The sequence below is a fragment of the Pieris rapae genome, chromosome 3 (assembly GCF_905147795.1).
Source record: "Pieris rapae chromosome 3, ilPieRapa1.1, whole genome shotgun sequence".
Taxonomy (NCBI): Eukaryota; Metazoa; Arthropoda; class Insecta; order Lepidoptera; family Pieridae; genus Pieris; species Pieris rapae.
This window is the reverse complement of record NC_059511.1, coordinates 2,621,131-2,639,321: the sequence shown is the minus strand read 5'-3', so window position 1 is coordinate 2,639,321 and position 18,191 is coordinate 2,621,131. Positions and strand designations below refer to the sequence as shown.

The 18,191-nt window shown below is 35.2% G+C and overlaps 1 protein-coding gene across 12 annotated transcripts in view; it reads left to right on the top strand.

Moving 5' to 3' along the window:
* The window catches only part of LOC110991744 (potassium/sodium hyperpolarization-activated cyclic nucleotide-gated channel 2), a 178,584-nt gene extending 161,977 nt beyond the window's left edge, over positions 1-16,607 (top strand). For 9 of the 12 annotated variants that reach the window (XM_045634469.1, XM_045634468.1, XM_022257281.2 and 6 more), the window contains 8 exons: positions 6,496-6,659; positions 7,564-7,706; positions 8,716-8,853; positions 9,924-10,025; positions 10,430-10,579; positions 10,759-10,977; positions 12,900-13,164; positions 13,323-16,607. In XM_045634469.1, the coding sequence (XP_045490425.1) occupies positions 6,496-6,659; positions 7,564-7,706; positions 8,716-8,853; positions 9,924-10,025; positions 10,430-10,579; positions 10,759-10,977; positions 12,900-13,164; positions 13,323-13,951 (1,810 nt within the window). In that variant the 3' untranslated portion in view covers positions 13,952-16,607. The remainder of the gene's footprint in view (positions 1-6,495; positions 6,660-7,563; positions 7,707-8,715; positions 8,854-9,923; positions 10,026-10,429; positions 10,580-10,758; positions 10,978-12,899; positions 13,165-13,322) is intronic. The other 3 variants (XM_045634470.1, XM_045634472.1, XM_045634471.1) reach the window with 3 other exon arrangements.
* The last annotated feature ends 1,584 nt before the right edge of the window (positions 16,608-18,191 follow it).

The following is an 18,191-nucleotide window of genomic DNA, read 5'->3' as shown; positions in this document are numbered from 1 at the left end:
CATTTTTATTGGGTGCGTTGCCGGCCTTTAAGGGACCAGTACGCACGAACTTTGAATTTTTGGAGGTCGTATCTCTCAGGGAAGATCCCCGCCGGTAGTCGATTCCACAGTTCGCTAGTTATGTAGTTATCTTTGGCTTAGCGTCAAAGCAAGTTAATATAATTAATAAAAGCTCTCATGCCAGTAACAGCATCAGTATGGACGAAATTATAGATAAAATTTCACATGAGACTGGAAATAGCTGCATAATGGTTCGGTTTCAAACTGAAATAGCTAACGTGTTCGCTCTTATCGTCTCGCGTTGCGTGACCCAGCTGCCCATTCTCAATACCGATGATACAATGAAATAGGAGCTCTTTTGTGAGCACATTTGCAGACTATACAATGGAATTGATATACTTCAAAAAGTACACCGCATATCGTGCTTATAATCACAACTATTTTGTTTAAAATACACTAACGCCCGAACCCAATAGTTAATCCACAATCTCAGATTGAAATTGAGTTCAGACCGTGACAGTCGATGGATCTCCTATCTGCATCCCAATAATCAAACCCTACGAGAAGAATCCATTTTTGGTGATGGGTAGAATGCAATCCCTTCGGTGTTAACACTCACATTTGTTACCAATATAAACCAAATAAAGTAAATAAAACCGTACAAATAATATTAAAATATATAGGTCTTAAATATAGTTTTTTAATTATTTTAAAAACTGGTGTAAGTTAAAATCTTAAGATAGAATATTGGCACAGTTGAACTGTCATTTTCATACAAAGGTCTATCCACATACACCGATCCAACTATAGCTTGTATCGACAGATGGCTATTACAATCAATTGATTGGTTATTGGCACACTTTAACAATATTCGGATCTGGGTTAAAAATGGATGAGATAGAGTATTGGGTGTGGGCGATAACCGACGCGTGCTCGAACTCGTAAGAAGACATTTTAGTTCCTTTTTTGAAATTCTTTATTGCAGTAGCAGTGGCATAGTACATACAGAAATGGCGGGGAATACCTAGGAATTTATGATCATAGATATAATAATAATAATAGCCTTTTATCAATTATTTTGACACTTTATCACATATTTTAATCTGTTTAAATAAACGCGTTTATAAGCAAATAATTTGTGTAAAATGTCATACTACAATCGTGTTGTTTAAAAATGCAGTGAACCACGTTTTTTAAATCTATAATAATGATGTGTGATTGAATGACACAAAGGTATGCAATGAGCGGAACAGCATAAATGGTTAATCATTATGATAAATGTTGTTATTACGGACATGTACCGATAAATGTACTTTAATAACCGCACTTTTTTAAAAGTATGTTGTATCGTAAACAAACATACATATTACAAAATTCCACAAAAAGTCTCCTTACCGCTTCTACTGTATGATTTTAGAGGAAGTTTGAGGTGTATTCATTTTAATTTTAACTTATTCAGTGTTTTCCAACTTTTTTGTGCTAAACTCCACTGTAGCCTTCTTAAAATTCTTATGTAACATATATAATTTTAAATATTAAAAAAGTGAATCGTTCCATAAGAATGAAGGTTTGTGGAAGAAATTACAAAGAAATTTTACCAATTTTGAAACACAACATATTTTGAAAACTTAATAGAAACTGAAATTCAAATTACAAATCATTATAGTGAATTTTTGATTACATTGGATATACTGATCATATATATACTGATATAAATTTATTATGACATTCATGTTGAAGAGGTTTCAAAAGAAAAAACAACTAAAATATATGATATCTTCGTGGCCTGTGTTTGGTAATTGCTTGAATTGGTATTGAAAAACAAGAAACGCGAGTTGTACCACACATTTAAAGTTTTTAACTTTCCTAGACTTATATTCAAAACTATTGAAATTCAAAAACCGCTAAAGCTTCACTGGAGAATATGTTTTAAGACTTGGTAATATGGTTTAAAACTACTGGGAAATATCAATTGATTAGCATTACAGTAGTGCTAATTACGAAAATCAAATGTAACGGCTTACAGTATTCGAAACGTCATATTAGATGAGAGATAAAGAAACATTAGATAAATAAATCTATCTCTAATTTTCACAATCGTCTCCAAAGGTTGCTGCATTTTATATATGTCAAAACCGTCTACGACGACATCGTTTAGGACAACATACCGGTTATGTTGAACGAAATCAAAGGACCCAGCTGGATTCCATTGTATTAGGTACTTAAAAACAACGTCATCGGCTATTACGACTATCGGTTTTTACGACCAAATATGAGTAGTCTTCGATGTTTTGTTATAACAGATTTTTACATTATAACTTAATTACTTTATGATATTTCGCAATTTCTATATTATTTGAAGGTGTCAATTACGAAATTAAAACTTTATTTGGCTATTGCGTCGAACATTTCTAAACAGATTTTTAAAAATTTAAATTAAGTCTCTATGAGTGACTTACATATATGTTTAGATTATGGCTTTTACACTAAAAATTTCTCAATGCCTAATAACAGTCACATATAAGTAGTATTTAATAGAACATCCCTATTCATTAATTACGTATATTTAATCACTCCATTTGTTTATATTACTGTGTTTACAAATCATTAACGTCACTGCGAGATTAATTAGGCGTTATCAAGTTATTATCTAATCAATTAGTATTCAGTTCATTTCCTGATGGCAAGATGCACAAATGTGCACCGGAGCATCACTAATCAATGCTATTTGTAACACAAATCTACCAATATTGATAATTTAATTCAAGAAAGAGCATTTTATTTACATTCTCATCGAATTATTCTAATTGAGCTTTTTTAAATAAAAAGCTTTGTAACCCAGCGCTTTATTTTAGCCGAAAACATTTGCTCAAATGAAAAAACACAATTAAAATATTTAACAAGTAATACCTTTACCATTTCAAGACGTCTACACAAATCTTGAGGCTAAAATTTGCATTGTTCTTCGTATTCCTGCTTCAATGTAAAGTGGGATCTATTGAAAGATTGAGGAAATGAAATACAGTGACCTCTTGACACAAAGCGAGCGCCGGCGCCATCTTTGTTGCCGGGATTTGCCGACAGGCGGTGTGCTGACTGGAATACTTTGCTAGCTACCTAGTCATAGCTAAATTAAGACTAGTTAAACAATGGGATTTATGTCCTACAACTTGCTTTTTGAAGTTTACATTTTAGGAATACATTTCTACATTATATGATATGTATATAAACATTATAAGAATGAAACGAGAACTATTGAGATTTAATGAATTTTGAACTGAAACGAATAAGACATCTGGCATAATTATGTCTCGAAAGTTGGAACCCTGTGCCGTTACTTTATATGCATAATTTATTAATTCACTAAAATTCACCTGTATATGTTACAAGCTATATATTTTAAAATACACGACAATTGAGGTTGTCACATGACAAAATTACAAAATAAAAATATTACACTTCCAATTATAGCACTTAGCTTTACTAAATCAAAGCGTAAGTTTTGTGATATTGGCGATGAATTCGAGGTAGAGGTGCCTGAACTCCTGGGTTGGTTTTTGTAGACGGGATTTGGAAAATTTTGCTGATTTTTCACCTTGGGAATAAGAATGTTTATATCTCGTGAGAGGTTTCTATTTTTTATTTTACCATTCAACGATTTGTATGAGAACGTAACACCGGGTCTATCCGGGTAAATCTCCGATCGCACAGTGATATCATTTTAAGTTTCCTATTTCGCTGATGGTACGAGTACCTATGAGAAAATAATAAACATAAGGACTTATGTCCTTCAACTACCTTTTTACCAATCCATTCTTGGAATATGTAAGCTTGTTAAGAACTATTTAGGCTTATAGAATTTTTGACAGAAACGAATAAATTCTGGCCAATTTTGTGTCAAAACCCTGTTTATATTGGGTAACCATCTAAAACGATGACTATAAAATCCAGTATAAACATTTCACTGTTAAACCATTATTTTGCTATAATCACGTACTCTTTCAGGTAATGTAAGCCATTTTCAGACCTGTTTCTAAAGTCTTGATCGTGAATTACCCGATGCTTTAAATCAGCTTACGTTGTTGACTGAAGCTTAACGCCGCACTTAACGGTGATTTAAGGATATCGTTCGTTCTAATTAGCTTTGCTTAGTGTGCTTAAGCATTGATTTGTTAGACATTTTTACCTTGCCGTGTAGCCGTGTTTCTAAATAGAATTTTAAAGAATTTTACATTTGAACTATTTTTAGTTAAAACTATTAAGTACTTTGTTTTTATTAAGAGCATTGATAATTTTTTTCTGCCTTTTAATTAACGAATCCTTCCTACTTTACCAGATCATGTGAGGATAATAATTTATTAACCTTTGGTTAACAAATTCTTTTAATACCTCACGTCAATTTTAACATATTATGATAACAGTAGATCCTATGATAATTTCACCTTAATTTGTATGAGGTGAACATACAATTTTATGTTATTAGTCAGGTTTTTAGATTGGATATATATAAACACTTATTATGGAATTTAAAAAATAACCGAAATTAAATGATAGTTAACCACAGTGAATATTGTATTTAGAATGTAATGTTTGTTTGGAGTCAAATAAAGTAATTTTTTATTATTATTTATTTTTATTTTATTTTTTATTTTAATCAAGATTATAAACCTATCCTAACTTTATTATCTCTAAGTAGTTTCAGCACTCTTAAACAACGTGGCGCTTCCGCAATTCTGCATTTTCAGTCTGACAGTGGATTTTTTAATTACATTTCGTGCTCTGATTAATTTAAAATACAAAGCTTATAATGAATCAAAATTAAGACTGTTTAGCGTACCATTTTGGAACCTTGTTTTTAGTATGTAGTTTGTTATAAATAAAGTTACATAAGTGGCGAAAGTATCCACTTCTTTACTTCTTCTACCTTCTTTGAATAATGGTTTAAGCAATAATTATACTTTTCGAAGTGTTTTAAAAAAAACCAAATGTGACTCGATAATAGTGACTGTTCTTTTTATACAAATTCCAAACAATCGAACATATATTCAATAGAAATTCTCGGATAATAAATACAACAAAAAAGCCTTTTATTTCCTATTATAATAAATTTAAGTACAAAAAGACTTATTCAAATTGCTTTATACAAAGCAATAAAACCTTTACAAACATAGCTATTGTTGCAGTTTATTTTTTAGCATTATAGTTTAAAGGTAAAAGGTCGTATCGATCTATCCTCAAACTCATGTAACCTCAACTTTTCCATCTATAAAACACCTTAAGCCAAAAAATTGCAACATTCAACGGCTAGTTAGCGTTTATTGCACCCGTAAATCCCGAGATCAAAGCTCGGTTGTATTTATAAATCTCTTTATCGACGTTAGAATTCTCAGAGGGTCGATCTGGGCGCTGCAAGATCGTCTAATAACGGTTTACTTTTTCATCCAATAAAAGTTTTTATGTAAATTTAATCCGTGAGGATGTCGTCAGTATACATTAAAAACAACATTAATCAAGTTTATACGTTTGTTACGTGTAGCGATAACATTTGTATGTGATTAGTCATAAGCGTTTCTAGTACAATCAATCACATACACATGATCCGTTCTTTCTTCCAACATTATCATCACACAAAATAATTTCTTTGCTATACATGCTTTGTTATATGTTACATATACATTGATGTTTATTACTGTATTATTCAACAGAATCTAGTATTAGTTGCCTTGTACATGTTAGCGAACTGGATACATTGTTCAGGTGCGAAAGATAGATGAGATCATCTCGTATTCAACACAATCGGCTATATTGGATAATTGTACTAGATGTCACCAATCTTGTATGACAATTACAATGAAACAAGATCTTTAGCTCAATCGTTTTACTGATACATTTCCTGTATTACAGAATTTGGTTAATAGTTTGATTGACAATAAGGAACATTGAAATGGTCCTTTCAAATGAGTTTCAACAATTATTGAGTTGAAGCTCAATTCTTAAAAATTTAATAGATCAGTGGTGCTTCCATCTTTTTAGGTCTGAGCCTCAGATTTCTGTATCGGTTTCATGTTTGCTTGTCAAACTAACCGGCAAATAGGTGATCAGCCTCCTGTTCTCTGCTGACTGTGCCAAGTTTTTGGTCTAATCCCGGCAACTGCAATAGGAGAAATGACTTTGAAAGTTCATAATATAGACTAGTACGAGTAAACTCTTTTTGGTTCAATAACAAAACTACGTTTGGTTACTTTTGATATAATTTTTCAAACACGACATTCATATTTATCAATTTGTATCAAAAAATTTACGCTCTTGATTTGAGAACTGGCAGTAAATGTAAAATTAGAAGCATTTAATTTATATTTCTTTTTTGTGTAAGTTAAGTGTACACTATGTTACCTACATGAATAAATGAAAAAAACAGCTACGTCACGATTCTTAGTCGTGATAGTATACACTATACGCTCTTGGTTACATTAACGGTTCTGTCTCGTTTTTCAGATTTTACTGGGACCTCTGCATGCTGTTGTTGCTGGTGGCCAACCTGATCATTCTGCCTGTTGCCATTTCCTTCTTCAACGACGACCTCAGCACGCGGTGGATAGCTTTCAATTGTTTATCCGACACTATATTCCTTATAGATATCGTTGTTAATTTTAGAACAGGTAAGATTTATAATACTCTCATTCAATGCCTTAATTTTATAACCTCAAATCATTAAGTTATTCAATAAATAATTATCAATGTCTTATCAATAAAATATAAATTATAAATTGTTTCAACTATTTGTAAATACGGCACAAGGACACTGTCAATTGTTAAGGAGCCAGTAGAAATAGATACAGGAAAAGTATAAGTTGTATAAGGCAAGTGAAAAATTCAACATAGTTTTGGCTGACGTCTCATAGTGATTACTGCCTCAAGCTTAATATTACATTCATAATTAAGTTATTTTGGAAACTTTGTAATACATAATAACAATTTATTTTATATTTTTATTCATACATATCCATTTGCTCCAATTTGCGTTACATAAAATATATTTGGATTGACAAAAGCTAATATGAAAAACCTATTGCAAATTCGTTCCGTTTGTATTATTCAAAGTAAGTGCTGAATTATGGGACGACGCGAGTCTATTCGTTTCAAGAAGCCGGTCAAGATAATATTATTAATATCTAAAATGGTTTCCGAGATAAACCAGTGAGCGAAACTTCAAAAGCCGTCCATTAGATACTAAATAATGCAGCGTATAATTTCCATTTTACATACAGAGCTCTTGATAACGTTAGAATAGAATATGAGGTTTCTTATTTGATCGAAGACCTATGAAGACAAAGACCAAGAAATATCGATCACAATCCTAAGTTTTGATAAAAAAAGATAAAGTATTAGCTATAATATATATAAGTTACGCATTGATAGTGAACGATATTTTAAAAACTTGGTTTTCATAAATACAGACAAAATCTCAAATTCTAAACTGTATTAAAATTCTGAAATATTTTATATGTAGTACATAATACATTCACAGAGCTAACGCTTATTGGCTTAATGGTAATTTTTCAGGAATAATGCAGCAAGACAATGCAGAACAAGTGATATTAGATCCCAAGTTAATAGCGAAGCACTATTTAAGGACGTGGTTCTTCCTGGACCTCATCTCTAGTATACCACTAGATTATATATTCTTGATCTTCAATCAGGTAAACGTACGTTGCAATTTGGCCGTGTTCCTATTATTATAGTGTTAAACTATCTTTTATGTTGTTGATATTCTGTTTCAGCTTGGGTGTATATTGTTTTTAGCAAATGTTTGTTTTTATTTTTTACTTGTTATTTTTATCATTGTCAATATAAACGCAACTGCCACGAGAACGTGCAACGCGTCGTGTTTTATGTCATACTTGTAACGGTTCTTTGGAACCTTGGAAGGTTTGGTTGCACCGGATTAGATTCTTCTCGAAAACTATTGTTTAAATTTTAAACCTCTTCTCTATTTGCACGTTTTCCAATTTTTTATCCACAACTTTTTCACTCTTCTTCGCTTTTGAGCCCATAATCTGTAGGTTAATTTCTGATATCTTTAACTTGCACATTTAATCTTTGTGCACATTCTTTACTGGTATCTTCAAAATTTGCACTCTATAGTATTGATTATTACTAATGTATTACTTTCAATGCTTTTTCGTTCTCAATATCATGATGTTTTTCAAATCGTAAAATATTTCTATTTATCATTTCTGCAGCATGTTTTTTTAATTTATCACTTATATTTTCACAAATTTACGATAAATATTGTAATATGCAACACGACCAAATTGTAATGACTACTACTAAATGAATACTAACACATTAGTTAATACAAAATAACAATCGAAACAATCCAGCGCCTTTTTACATATTATTAAAGCCTAATTAATCAGAATTATATATATATAGCATTTTATCTTTATCTTTTTCATATAATATTATATACTAAGCTTTTACTAATTCAATTCAAATTTTCAAGAAAACTTCAAGTTTAGCTAATTTAATGTACAGTTTTTGCTTGGCACTTTTCTTTGGCCTGATAATTATTCATGTAAACTAATTGCATGATTTACACTTTGCATTAAACTATTAGGAAAATTTCAGGTGCTTTGTTGGTAACTGACTGATACCAGCCGAGGACCTCAACAAAATTTCAGTCCGTTAACATATACTGGGTTGTGTTCACAGGACTTTAGTGAAAGCTTTCAAATTCTTCACGCTGGCCGTGCCCTAAGGATACTACGGTTAGCAAAACTTCTATCTTTGGTGCGACTTCTTCGATTGTCAAGACTCGTCCGATATGTCTCACAATGGGAGGAAGTCTATGTAAGCCATCATCTCTTTAAGCCTACTTTTACTCATTTCCTATAATTTTCACTAACACTGCTCTAACACATTACGCTCACATCAACTAACATAAATCTAACACCGATTAATTTATAATATTGGATTAATAATTGATCGTTTGTGAAATGTGATTGGCAATTTATGCGCATAATTTATTTAATTTTTTGATAATTAATACCCTGATAATCTAATCTTAATCTAAAATGTTCTAGCTGTAGTGAACCTAATAACGTCTTAATGGAAGTGTGTTGTAATCCTGTATTATACCATTCTCCCACCCCCACTGTATGTGAGCCCCACGTCCCGCTCTGCACTTCTCTACTGCCTTTCTGCAAGCTTCTTCTGCCTCAGCACGCTCTCGTTAACTTTACCGACTATGTACACCGGTACCGCTCGCCCGCGCCGCGTCTCTTGTCTGAGCCCCCGACCCAAACCGTCCTACGATCACTTACAGAATACTGTAATATGATTTGCCCAACGTTCATATTATGTTGCTGCTTTTTCAAAGCTAAAGCATTCCGCTAATGCAATAACCAAAATCAAAAACCATTTAGCTTTCATATTAGAAAATATAAAAATAAACATTGTTTCAATAAACTAAACCCCAAATTCCCTACCCTTGATGAAAACATTTTTGGCCCATAAATTAACATAATAAAGGGCAGCAAAATAAAAGAAAGCGCACGGTGCACTTAGAGTAGGGTAGGGTAGACAGCACGGGCCGCGGTCCATTACGCGAGAGACAGTGAGAAGTGGAGGACGGGGAGGGTAGTGCTGTGACGTGGCAGGCAGCAGTGACGGTGTTGTGTGCAGATGAGCCCCGGGCCGCAGCCGAGCGACGATCCCGGCGTCACCGATGGCGGCTCGCGCGACTTCATCTCGCAGGTGCAGCATGCGGCGCGTTCCTAGCTGCTAGCGTAGGGGCCTAGCCCTCCCGTCTCGGTGTCGTAGTCCGCCTCGCACGCCCCTCCGCCCCGCACCCCGACAACGCGCTCACCCGGGCGCCTGCCTCTCTTCCTACTATCTCGTGTTTCTCGCTTCTTTTCTAGATCTTGCAGAATCTACAAAAAAAGCGCACGGAACGGAGGGGACGGCTCAGCTCCGACGTTGCCAAAAAGAAGGGTGACACGAAAAGCAATCTGATATTTAAGGTAAAGGGTCGGCGCGAGCCGGCGCGCATGTGCTCGTTCGCCCGCTTAGCATGCTGCCGGTGTGCCGGCGTCCTTACACCGCTGCGTTCGCTTGGCTTCCTCTCTTTCGTTGGCGTTTCTGTTCCCTCGTCCCGCCGGCGGCCCGCGGGCGGAGGCGGCCGGTGGACAGCTCGCGAGTCGCGCGGCGGCGGCGGCCCGCGACCTGTCCGCTCCGCCCCCCAGCATGCTCGCTCGACAACCGCCTCACGCGTTCATACTTTTCTTTCACTGTGTACGAACTCATCGGTAGATGATCATCGCGATGCTTGACCTCGAGCGTCCTTGTCGCGCGCAGTCCGCACGGCTTCCTTTAGAGGCATGGCTCTCTTATATTTGATTATAATCTTAATTTCTCTAACCCGCAGTTCCTCAACATGGCATCGGTATTCATGCGGATATTCAACCTGATCTGCATGATGTTACTTATCGGCCACTGGTCTGGCTGTCTACAATTTCTTGTGCCTATGCTCCAAGGATTTCCACCTAACTCATGGGTGGCAATAAACGAATTACAGGTGCGTAGAATCTATGTAAACGATTACACTACAGAGTACAGAAATGGTTAAGTAGTTTTTTTACTGGGCTTTTCAGGATATACCATTTTACTTCTGGTGTGAAATAAAAAGTTAACATGTCCTAGAAGAATACATCCAAATCCATTATCTGAAATATAAAAGGATCTGTTAAATTTCAGGAAGCCTTTTGGCTAGAGCAATACTCGTGGGCGTTGTTCAAAGCAATGTCTCACATGCTATGCATCGGGTATGGCCGCTTTCCCCCCCAGTCCTTAACGGACATGTGGCTGACGATGCTCTCCATGATCTCTGGTGCTACCTGCTACGCCCTCTTTCTGGGTCATGCAACGAACCTCATTCAAAGTCTTGACTCTTCGCGTAGACAATATCGAGAAAAGGTACCTATTTTTTAACATAACCTAAGCTAAGCTAGGACTATGTAGGACCACAGCAAATATTTCAAATCATAGTTAAGTAGAGTAGTTTTTAAGACAATATAGAATTTGGTCAATAATAATTTGAGGTTTGGATAAGTTTTATTGTTACTGTTTAAATGAACAATATTTGCGCAACGGAATTGCGTGCCGCATGTTCGTTTAGTATGACAGTTTTCTATCACACTTGGTACTTTATTTCACCCCTTATCTTTTATAGAATTCATCAACTATACATTTTTCACTTACGCTATGCGATTGTGGATTTTAACTTTGGTGCGTTAGGGCACACCGTTGATTTATATAAGAATAATATTACAAGAAAAATTACTTTCTCGACGTTGTTACCTAGGATAATGAAAATTTTATAGATATTATATTAACTAAATGGTTGATATTGACTTTATCTGGGCACTGTCATCAATGCCGCGCACTGAATAAATACCTTAGTATTATTTTAATATCCCTTTTCCCAATGTTAACGGTTTCAGAAAAGAAAGAAAAACGTAGTAGTAGTATTTTTTATATGCACTTTTTACATACACAAGATGTAATACTGATTAGGAGCCAACGGTTGTAAAAGCTGTTATGAACACTTGTCTTTTTTGTGTGAACGCCCCATGTATGTGAATGAGACTAATAAATCATGCCTGTTTCAGAGACTAGACGTGAGTACCAAGTGAATGTTTGTGGGTCACTGTTGTTGCGATCATTCGTTGTATCCCGCACTTAGTACTCAGGGCTTCAGACAAAGATTTGTCTCAGGCATGACTCGCTAAAAACAAAATCCAGAAGGCCACGCTTGGTCACGTGGTTAAATTCGATTAGCATTAGTGGGTCACGCCTCGCTAGCTTTTGTTTCGGTGGTAGCCAATAACATTGGGCGTAGTTTAAAGGAACTAATACTGCATAAAATCACTCTGCTGTAAGCACGGTGTGTTACACATGAGTTTATATAATATATATATATATATATATTATGTTTGAAGTTTCATAGACGACATTTCTGTATTCGTTACATTTAATATGTCTTTGGTTTATAGACAAAAGAATTATAGAAGAAGAAAAAGAATATAATAAAAATGGAACTTCTTTTTACCACGGTTGATTCGAAGAGATTCGAAGCCATAGCAAAAATATATAACAACAATAACAATGATAGTCGATTCGATTCAATTAATGAAATTCTGTAATAATCTTAGTAGTAACTTATTACTACTAAGATTTATCATAAATAATTATATCTATATGAATATAGATATAATTATTTTACTAAGGTAAAATGAAATAATTATATCTATATTCATGTCTATGATAAAAGCCTTTTGGTAAACTTTAATTCACCAATTTCTTTAAAGTTGCATATAGTAGATCAATTTTCGATTTTTATTTGCAAAATAATAAAAAATTACTTAAATTAATTAGCTGAAGCCGTTAAAAATATTTATGCATTTATGTTAATATTAAGTATATACGTAAGCGCGACTTAGTAACCATTACAAAAAAACGATACAGAAATGTCTCCCATATTTCCTATTTAGTTACGAATTGTTCATTCTAATATAATCTCAATAACATTTATATAAAATAACAAGTGTTCATAACAGTTTGGATATCACGATTTTACATGTTAGGACTAACATCACTGTCATTTTTCATTTCACTTATTTTGTAGATACATAACATACACGTATTCCGAGTTTTTTGTAAACATTAATCAGTCAGCTAATTTTCGTTTCTTTGCACATATTTTTACTAAGGGAAAGTTACAATTACTATTTATCTATTCAACACCAGGATAATTGTCTATTGTGTATTAGAATCACAAAGAGAGAACCTCAAAAATGAGGCATACAAATATTTTAAGTTCCTAAATTTACTTCCAGGTGAAACAAGTAGAAGAGTACATGGCGTACCGCAAGTTGCCTCGGGAAATGCGCCAACGCATCACAGAGTATTTCGAGCATCGGTACCAAGGCAAGTTCTTTGATGAGGAACTGATTTTGGGCGAACTGAGCGAGAAGCTACGGGAGGATGTCATCAACTACAACTGTCGATCGCTCGTTGCATCGGTGCCTTTCTTCGCTAATGCAGATTCCAACTTTGTGTCGGATGTTGTCACGAAGTTGCGTTATGAAGTCTTCCAGCCTGGTAAGGAAGACCAAGATGTATTTGTTTTATGGCATCGAAGCTTTGTAGCTCAATAAGAGACATCAACTTATCAACTACTTTTTCTTGATTGTCTTCTCTGTTTTAAGGATGAATGTTATCAGCTTTAGTGAATTATTAAATATGAAATCTCATTGCAGGTGATATTATCATAAAAGAAGGAACTATCGGGAATAAGATGTATTTTATACAAGAAGGAATAGTAGACATTGTAATGGCAAACGGTGAAGTGGCGACCAGTTTATCGGACGGGTCGTACTTCGGAGAGATCTGTCTACTGACGAACGCAAGAAGAGTCGCCTCCGTCCGCGCCGAGACTTACTGCAATCTATTTTCATTATCCGTGGACCACTTTAACGCAGTTTTAGACCAATATCCCCTGATGCGACGCACGATGGAGAGCGTCGCCGCGGAGAGATTGAACAAAATCGGCAAGAACCCTAACCTCGTGGCGCATCGGGAAGACGACACGACGTCGGAAGGGAACACGATAAATGCCGTCGTCAATGCGCTGGCAGCTGAGGCCGAGCATGTGAGTCTGTCAGACGACAGCGTGGCGAGGCTGTCGGAGCGGTCCCTGGGATTAGCACTGCAGCCTTTGCAGGCTGCGTCGTGCCGTATGGCGGGCGTCGCGCTGCCCGGGCTCGGCGTAGCGGCAGCTTTGCCTCGACCCAAGTCAGAGCACGACTTCAGCTCAGCGCAGGGGCAGCCGGCTACGCTGTCGGGTACGGCGGCCTTCCATAAATCGGACGCGGGGCTCGCCCCCTGACGCCGCACGCTGACGTAAGCCACTCGGCCCCCCGATAGCAATACTAGGCTTAGAGCGAGCGCGCGGCGCCGCTAAGTAGCATAGACGAGTATTAGCTGCGACTTCGCCGGGCGAACGCGCCCGCCGCCAATCTCATTTTGTGATCTTATACTTAATTCTCCTGTGTTATTTAGGTTAAATTTTATATCATTGACGCTGTGACGAATACGACGTATTCCGATTGTATAGTTACTGTTATATATTGAAACTATCGAGTCTTATAGAGATACCTTGCCACTAAAAAGAAAATTATATAGACTAGACTGAAATGTAAAGATATCACTATTTTATGCTTTGTTGGCGTCGACCATTGTTGACGGTCGAGGGACGTCTGTGGACGGATTTTATCGTTCCCGATACAGACGATAACGGAGATTATATTGAAGTTGTTGAATATTTATTATTACTTTTAACGTTTGATCTTAGAGACATGTAGTTGCGGGCTCATTTGCTTTTTTGTCCAAAAACTTTTAGAAAACATTACTTGTGCCATATCTGTGTATGTGAAAAAATAATTGTTGAAATGCAGAGATAATCTAACTAAGTCAATGAATATATTACTAAGATATGTACACTAACAGCGATAGATTAATAAAGTAATAACACTGTTACAATACATCGTTCTAACGAGAACAAAGTTATAACTATTATAAAATACTGTTACATTGTATAAAATTTTATTTTCATAACCAATTTTATCTAACTCTTATTATCATTATCCTAATCATAAACTAATTTTAATTTTAAGATCGTATGATTTATTGGGTTGCATTTTAGTTATAATATATCTTATTATTAAATTATAATCTAATAAATATCGTTATAAAAACAAAAAAGCAAATGTGTAAGCAACTTCTTCGTGCGCATGGCCTAAAACTAAGCGATCTTCATATTCAAACACAATACAATTTCTGTAAATTAAAAGTAGTAGTATTTCTAATAGATTTGTTACTTAGAGATCGGCTTATGACCATTATAAAATATTTATTGTATTCTTTAAATACCCACAATGGAATTTTCGATTGTCAATGCGACCCTTTTGACACCAACTGATTCAATCACGTGATTTGACAATCACATATTAGCATATCGCGTCTACGGAAAGTAAGATTAGAAAAGGCCCTGCGCACTCAAAATCGATGCACAATTTCGATTCCGTAGGTCACCATTGCTTCCTTTGTTACGACACGTAGCCGGTTCGAATTCTTGGTTTCCTAAGTAGAGTGGAATCAGTAGCGCTTGAATTTATGTAAATATTGTAAGTACGAAAAGCCTTTTAGCGGTATTGTTTTATAGAGGTATACGGACAGTGGTCCAGTCAATTAAACCGAGGCGCGGTACAGCGTATTGATGCACACTACACTTGGTACCTTATTTTTATTGTAGGTAATTAATTTATTAACGATAGTGATCATTTCGTAGGTTTAAGTAGGCCCGAGCGGTAACAAATTCAGACGAATTATGTTGTGATAGCGCAGCTGGGCTGCGACGCGCTGCCTAATGTGTAATATCAGTACGTTTTTATTTAAGATACATCTGTACTTGATTCCGTATAAGCTATAGCGGAGTGCGGCCGAGTCTTTTTGGTAGATATTTTCCCATATGGCAATACTAAAATAAGTTCACTAGAATTCGGTGGCATAATATAGCGTATACGGAATTATGGGCTGCCGTAGAAATTCCATAAGTGTAAACAGTTGTGGCAAAAATGTTGTATGAAACTGACAAGTCACGCTTACAGCGAGACCTTTCATACAAATCGTTGCCGCACGTTATTCCAAGCAGTATGCACATTACCATAACGGTTCAGATAACATAAGAGTATTGTGGAATGTCTAAAGAATGTAACGAATTACTCTTGACACCGGCTCGGCGATACCCGACACCGTAGCGTAAGACATAGCTCAATTGCATGGATAATGCTTTCACTTCTTACTAAGACTTTAATTCTGCCTTTATTAGCTATATATTTCCGTCTACAGTAAGCTGTTAGATATTTTTGCAACCGCTTATCGAAATTTTGATAGCAATAGATTGCAACGATATTTTTGGTTAGACTAGAGTAGCCGTTAAGCCGACCGCCGCCGGCGCCGTTTCTTTGGCACGATTCATGACAATTTGTAAAAAAAAGAATTTTGCAATTGTTGACTTTTTAGCCAAAATATAGTTAATGAATGACGAACCAATACGCAGTAGCTTACTAGTAGATGAATGCAGCCTAGTTCTCAGTTATGGCGAATAACACCGGTAGGTACTTTGTACTTGTAAGGTATTTATACGATTGACTTTAGCAGAGTGACGTTCGGTCTATGCATCAAGAGTTAAATATTTTGTTCAATTTCCAGAAGCATTTACTTATTGTTACTTTCCTAACATTGATGCTTTTTGTAAAGTATATAAATTTTATAGAAGAGATCTATTTTTATTGAAAGTTGAGCTACTGGTTATAAAACAGAGAAAACTATATGAATCAAAGAGATTTTTTTTATCTGGACTGTTGATTAGTGTATAATTATTATAATTATATTATACTGATTTCTGGTATCTATTTTCACCAAAAGTGCTCATCGCTGTCAAGAAAATTAGAGAAAATGCATTAAAAGAATGAAGAAAATCATCTTGTTGTTTTAATTTATTTTTAATGTACCTGCCTATTTTGTTTTTTTTTAATTTTAATAAAAATAATCCGTCCACGCCTCATTCGTAGAATTAATTATACGATAGAAAAAAACGATAGAAAAACGGGATAGCTCAAAAAATACATTAATTTATTGGAAAATTATTAAAGTTTAGTAAATAAAATAATCAAGTATTATTTATCTACCATTCATCTACTTAATTAACCAAAACCCTTATCAAAATGCCATGCCATACCAATGCCTAAATAATTATAGATACTAAAAAACTTCAATTAAGTACATTCTCCATGTCCTTTTTATAAAGAGAACTTGAGATTATAGCCTATCTTGCTGGCTTACGGCTCTACTGCTACTTCTCTTTTGTACTATATGTACGGAAGAAATCTTAGAGGATTTAATAATAGTGGAAACTTTTGTTCAATAGTAATCTCTGACACGGCTCTGTGTTAGGTCTGGTATTAGCTCTGGTATTAGGTCTCCAATGGCAAAGAAGCAACGGATGGGTGAAGTGTCGATGAAACTGTTTAGATCCTCTTAAAAATTGTCAGTATTAGCCATTATGGCTTACCCACTGGAAAGCAGCCGACTCAGGCTTTCCAGTCGGTAACAGTATCTATCAACTATTCTTGATGTGACTATAATGGCCATCAAGAATCAAAAGTACTATACGAGCCAAGGCTGTACATTATGCACACACAGAATTTCTTAGTTTTATAAGCGTGATAATTGCCTATGTACGTGCCAATGCTCCTTCATTTTGATCACTTATAGGCGTGACGATTTCCTAAATCGTCAGCATAACCAAAAGTAGACACTCTCTTCGAATGTTAAATTGCATTCATTTGTTACATAGCAATTAACATTCTATTATTTCGCTCACATTCTATTATACGCGAGTATATAAAATAGAGTAAGCCAAAAATCTTCTATTATTTAAAGTATTGGATGATCCAGGAACCGTACAAGAATCCTCCTCTTCAGATGCTTCTCTTGCTTTCTCGGACGATCTACGAAGTGTTCAACCCACCGCGCAGAAGGAAAACAAATCAGCCTGGATTTATTCAAAGCTTTCTTAAAATTCATACATTATGCTTGAGAAGTTCCCGTTTTAAAAACCCTTCTAGGTTTTTTTTAAATATTATATTGCTTGCTGATGTGCCATGCAAATCCATTCTAGTCAGATTTATGATATAGCAGGTTCACCTGATGTACATGGATACTCACATTGCCAGAGAACTCGCAAATGCGTTTCTGGCCTTTCAAGAATTATACGCTCTTTTCTTGAAGGACTCTAAGGCGAATTGGTTACTTGTTTATTGTGGTAGTAATATTTAACAAAACTCATTTTCAGTTGTTACCCAGCTTTAAACAAATTATTTTATTTAAACATCTCCTAACAACAACCGCCAAAGAATTTTTTGCCATTTTTTTCAGATTGTACAAAATAAATTTTAGTTTTTTTTTCATTCATTAAAAAATCCATTCGTAAAAATATTGGTTTTCATGCTTGACTTAGGTCACGTGATGTAAACACTGTCTTACAGTTTACAGTTCCTATTCTT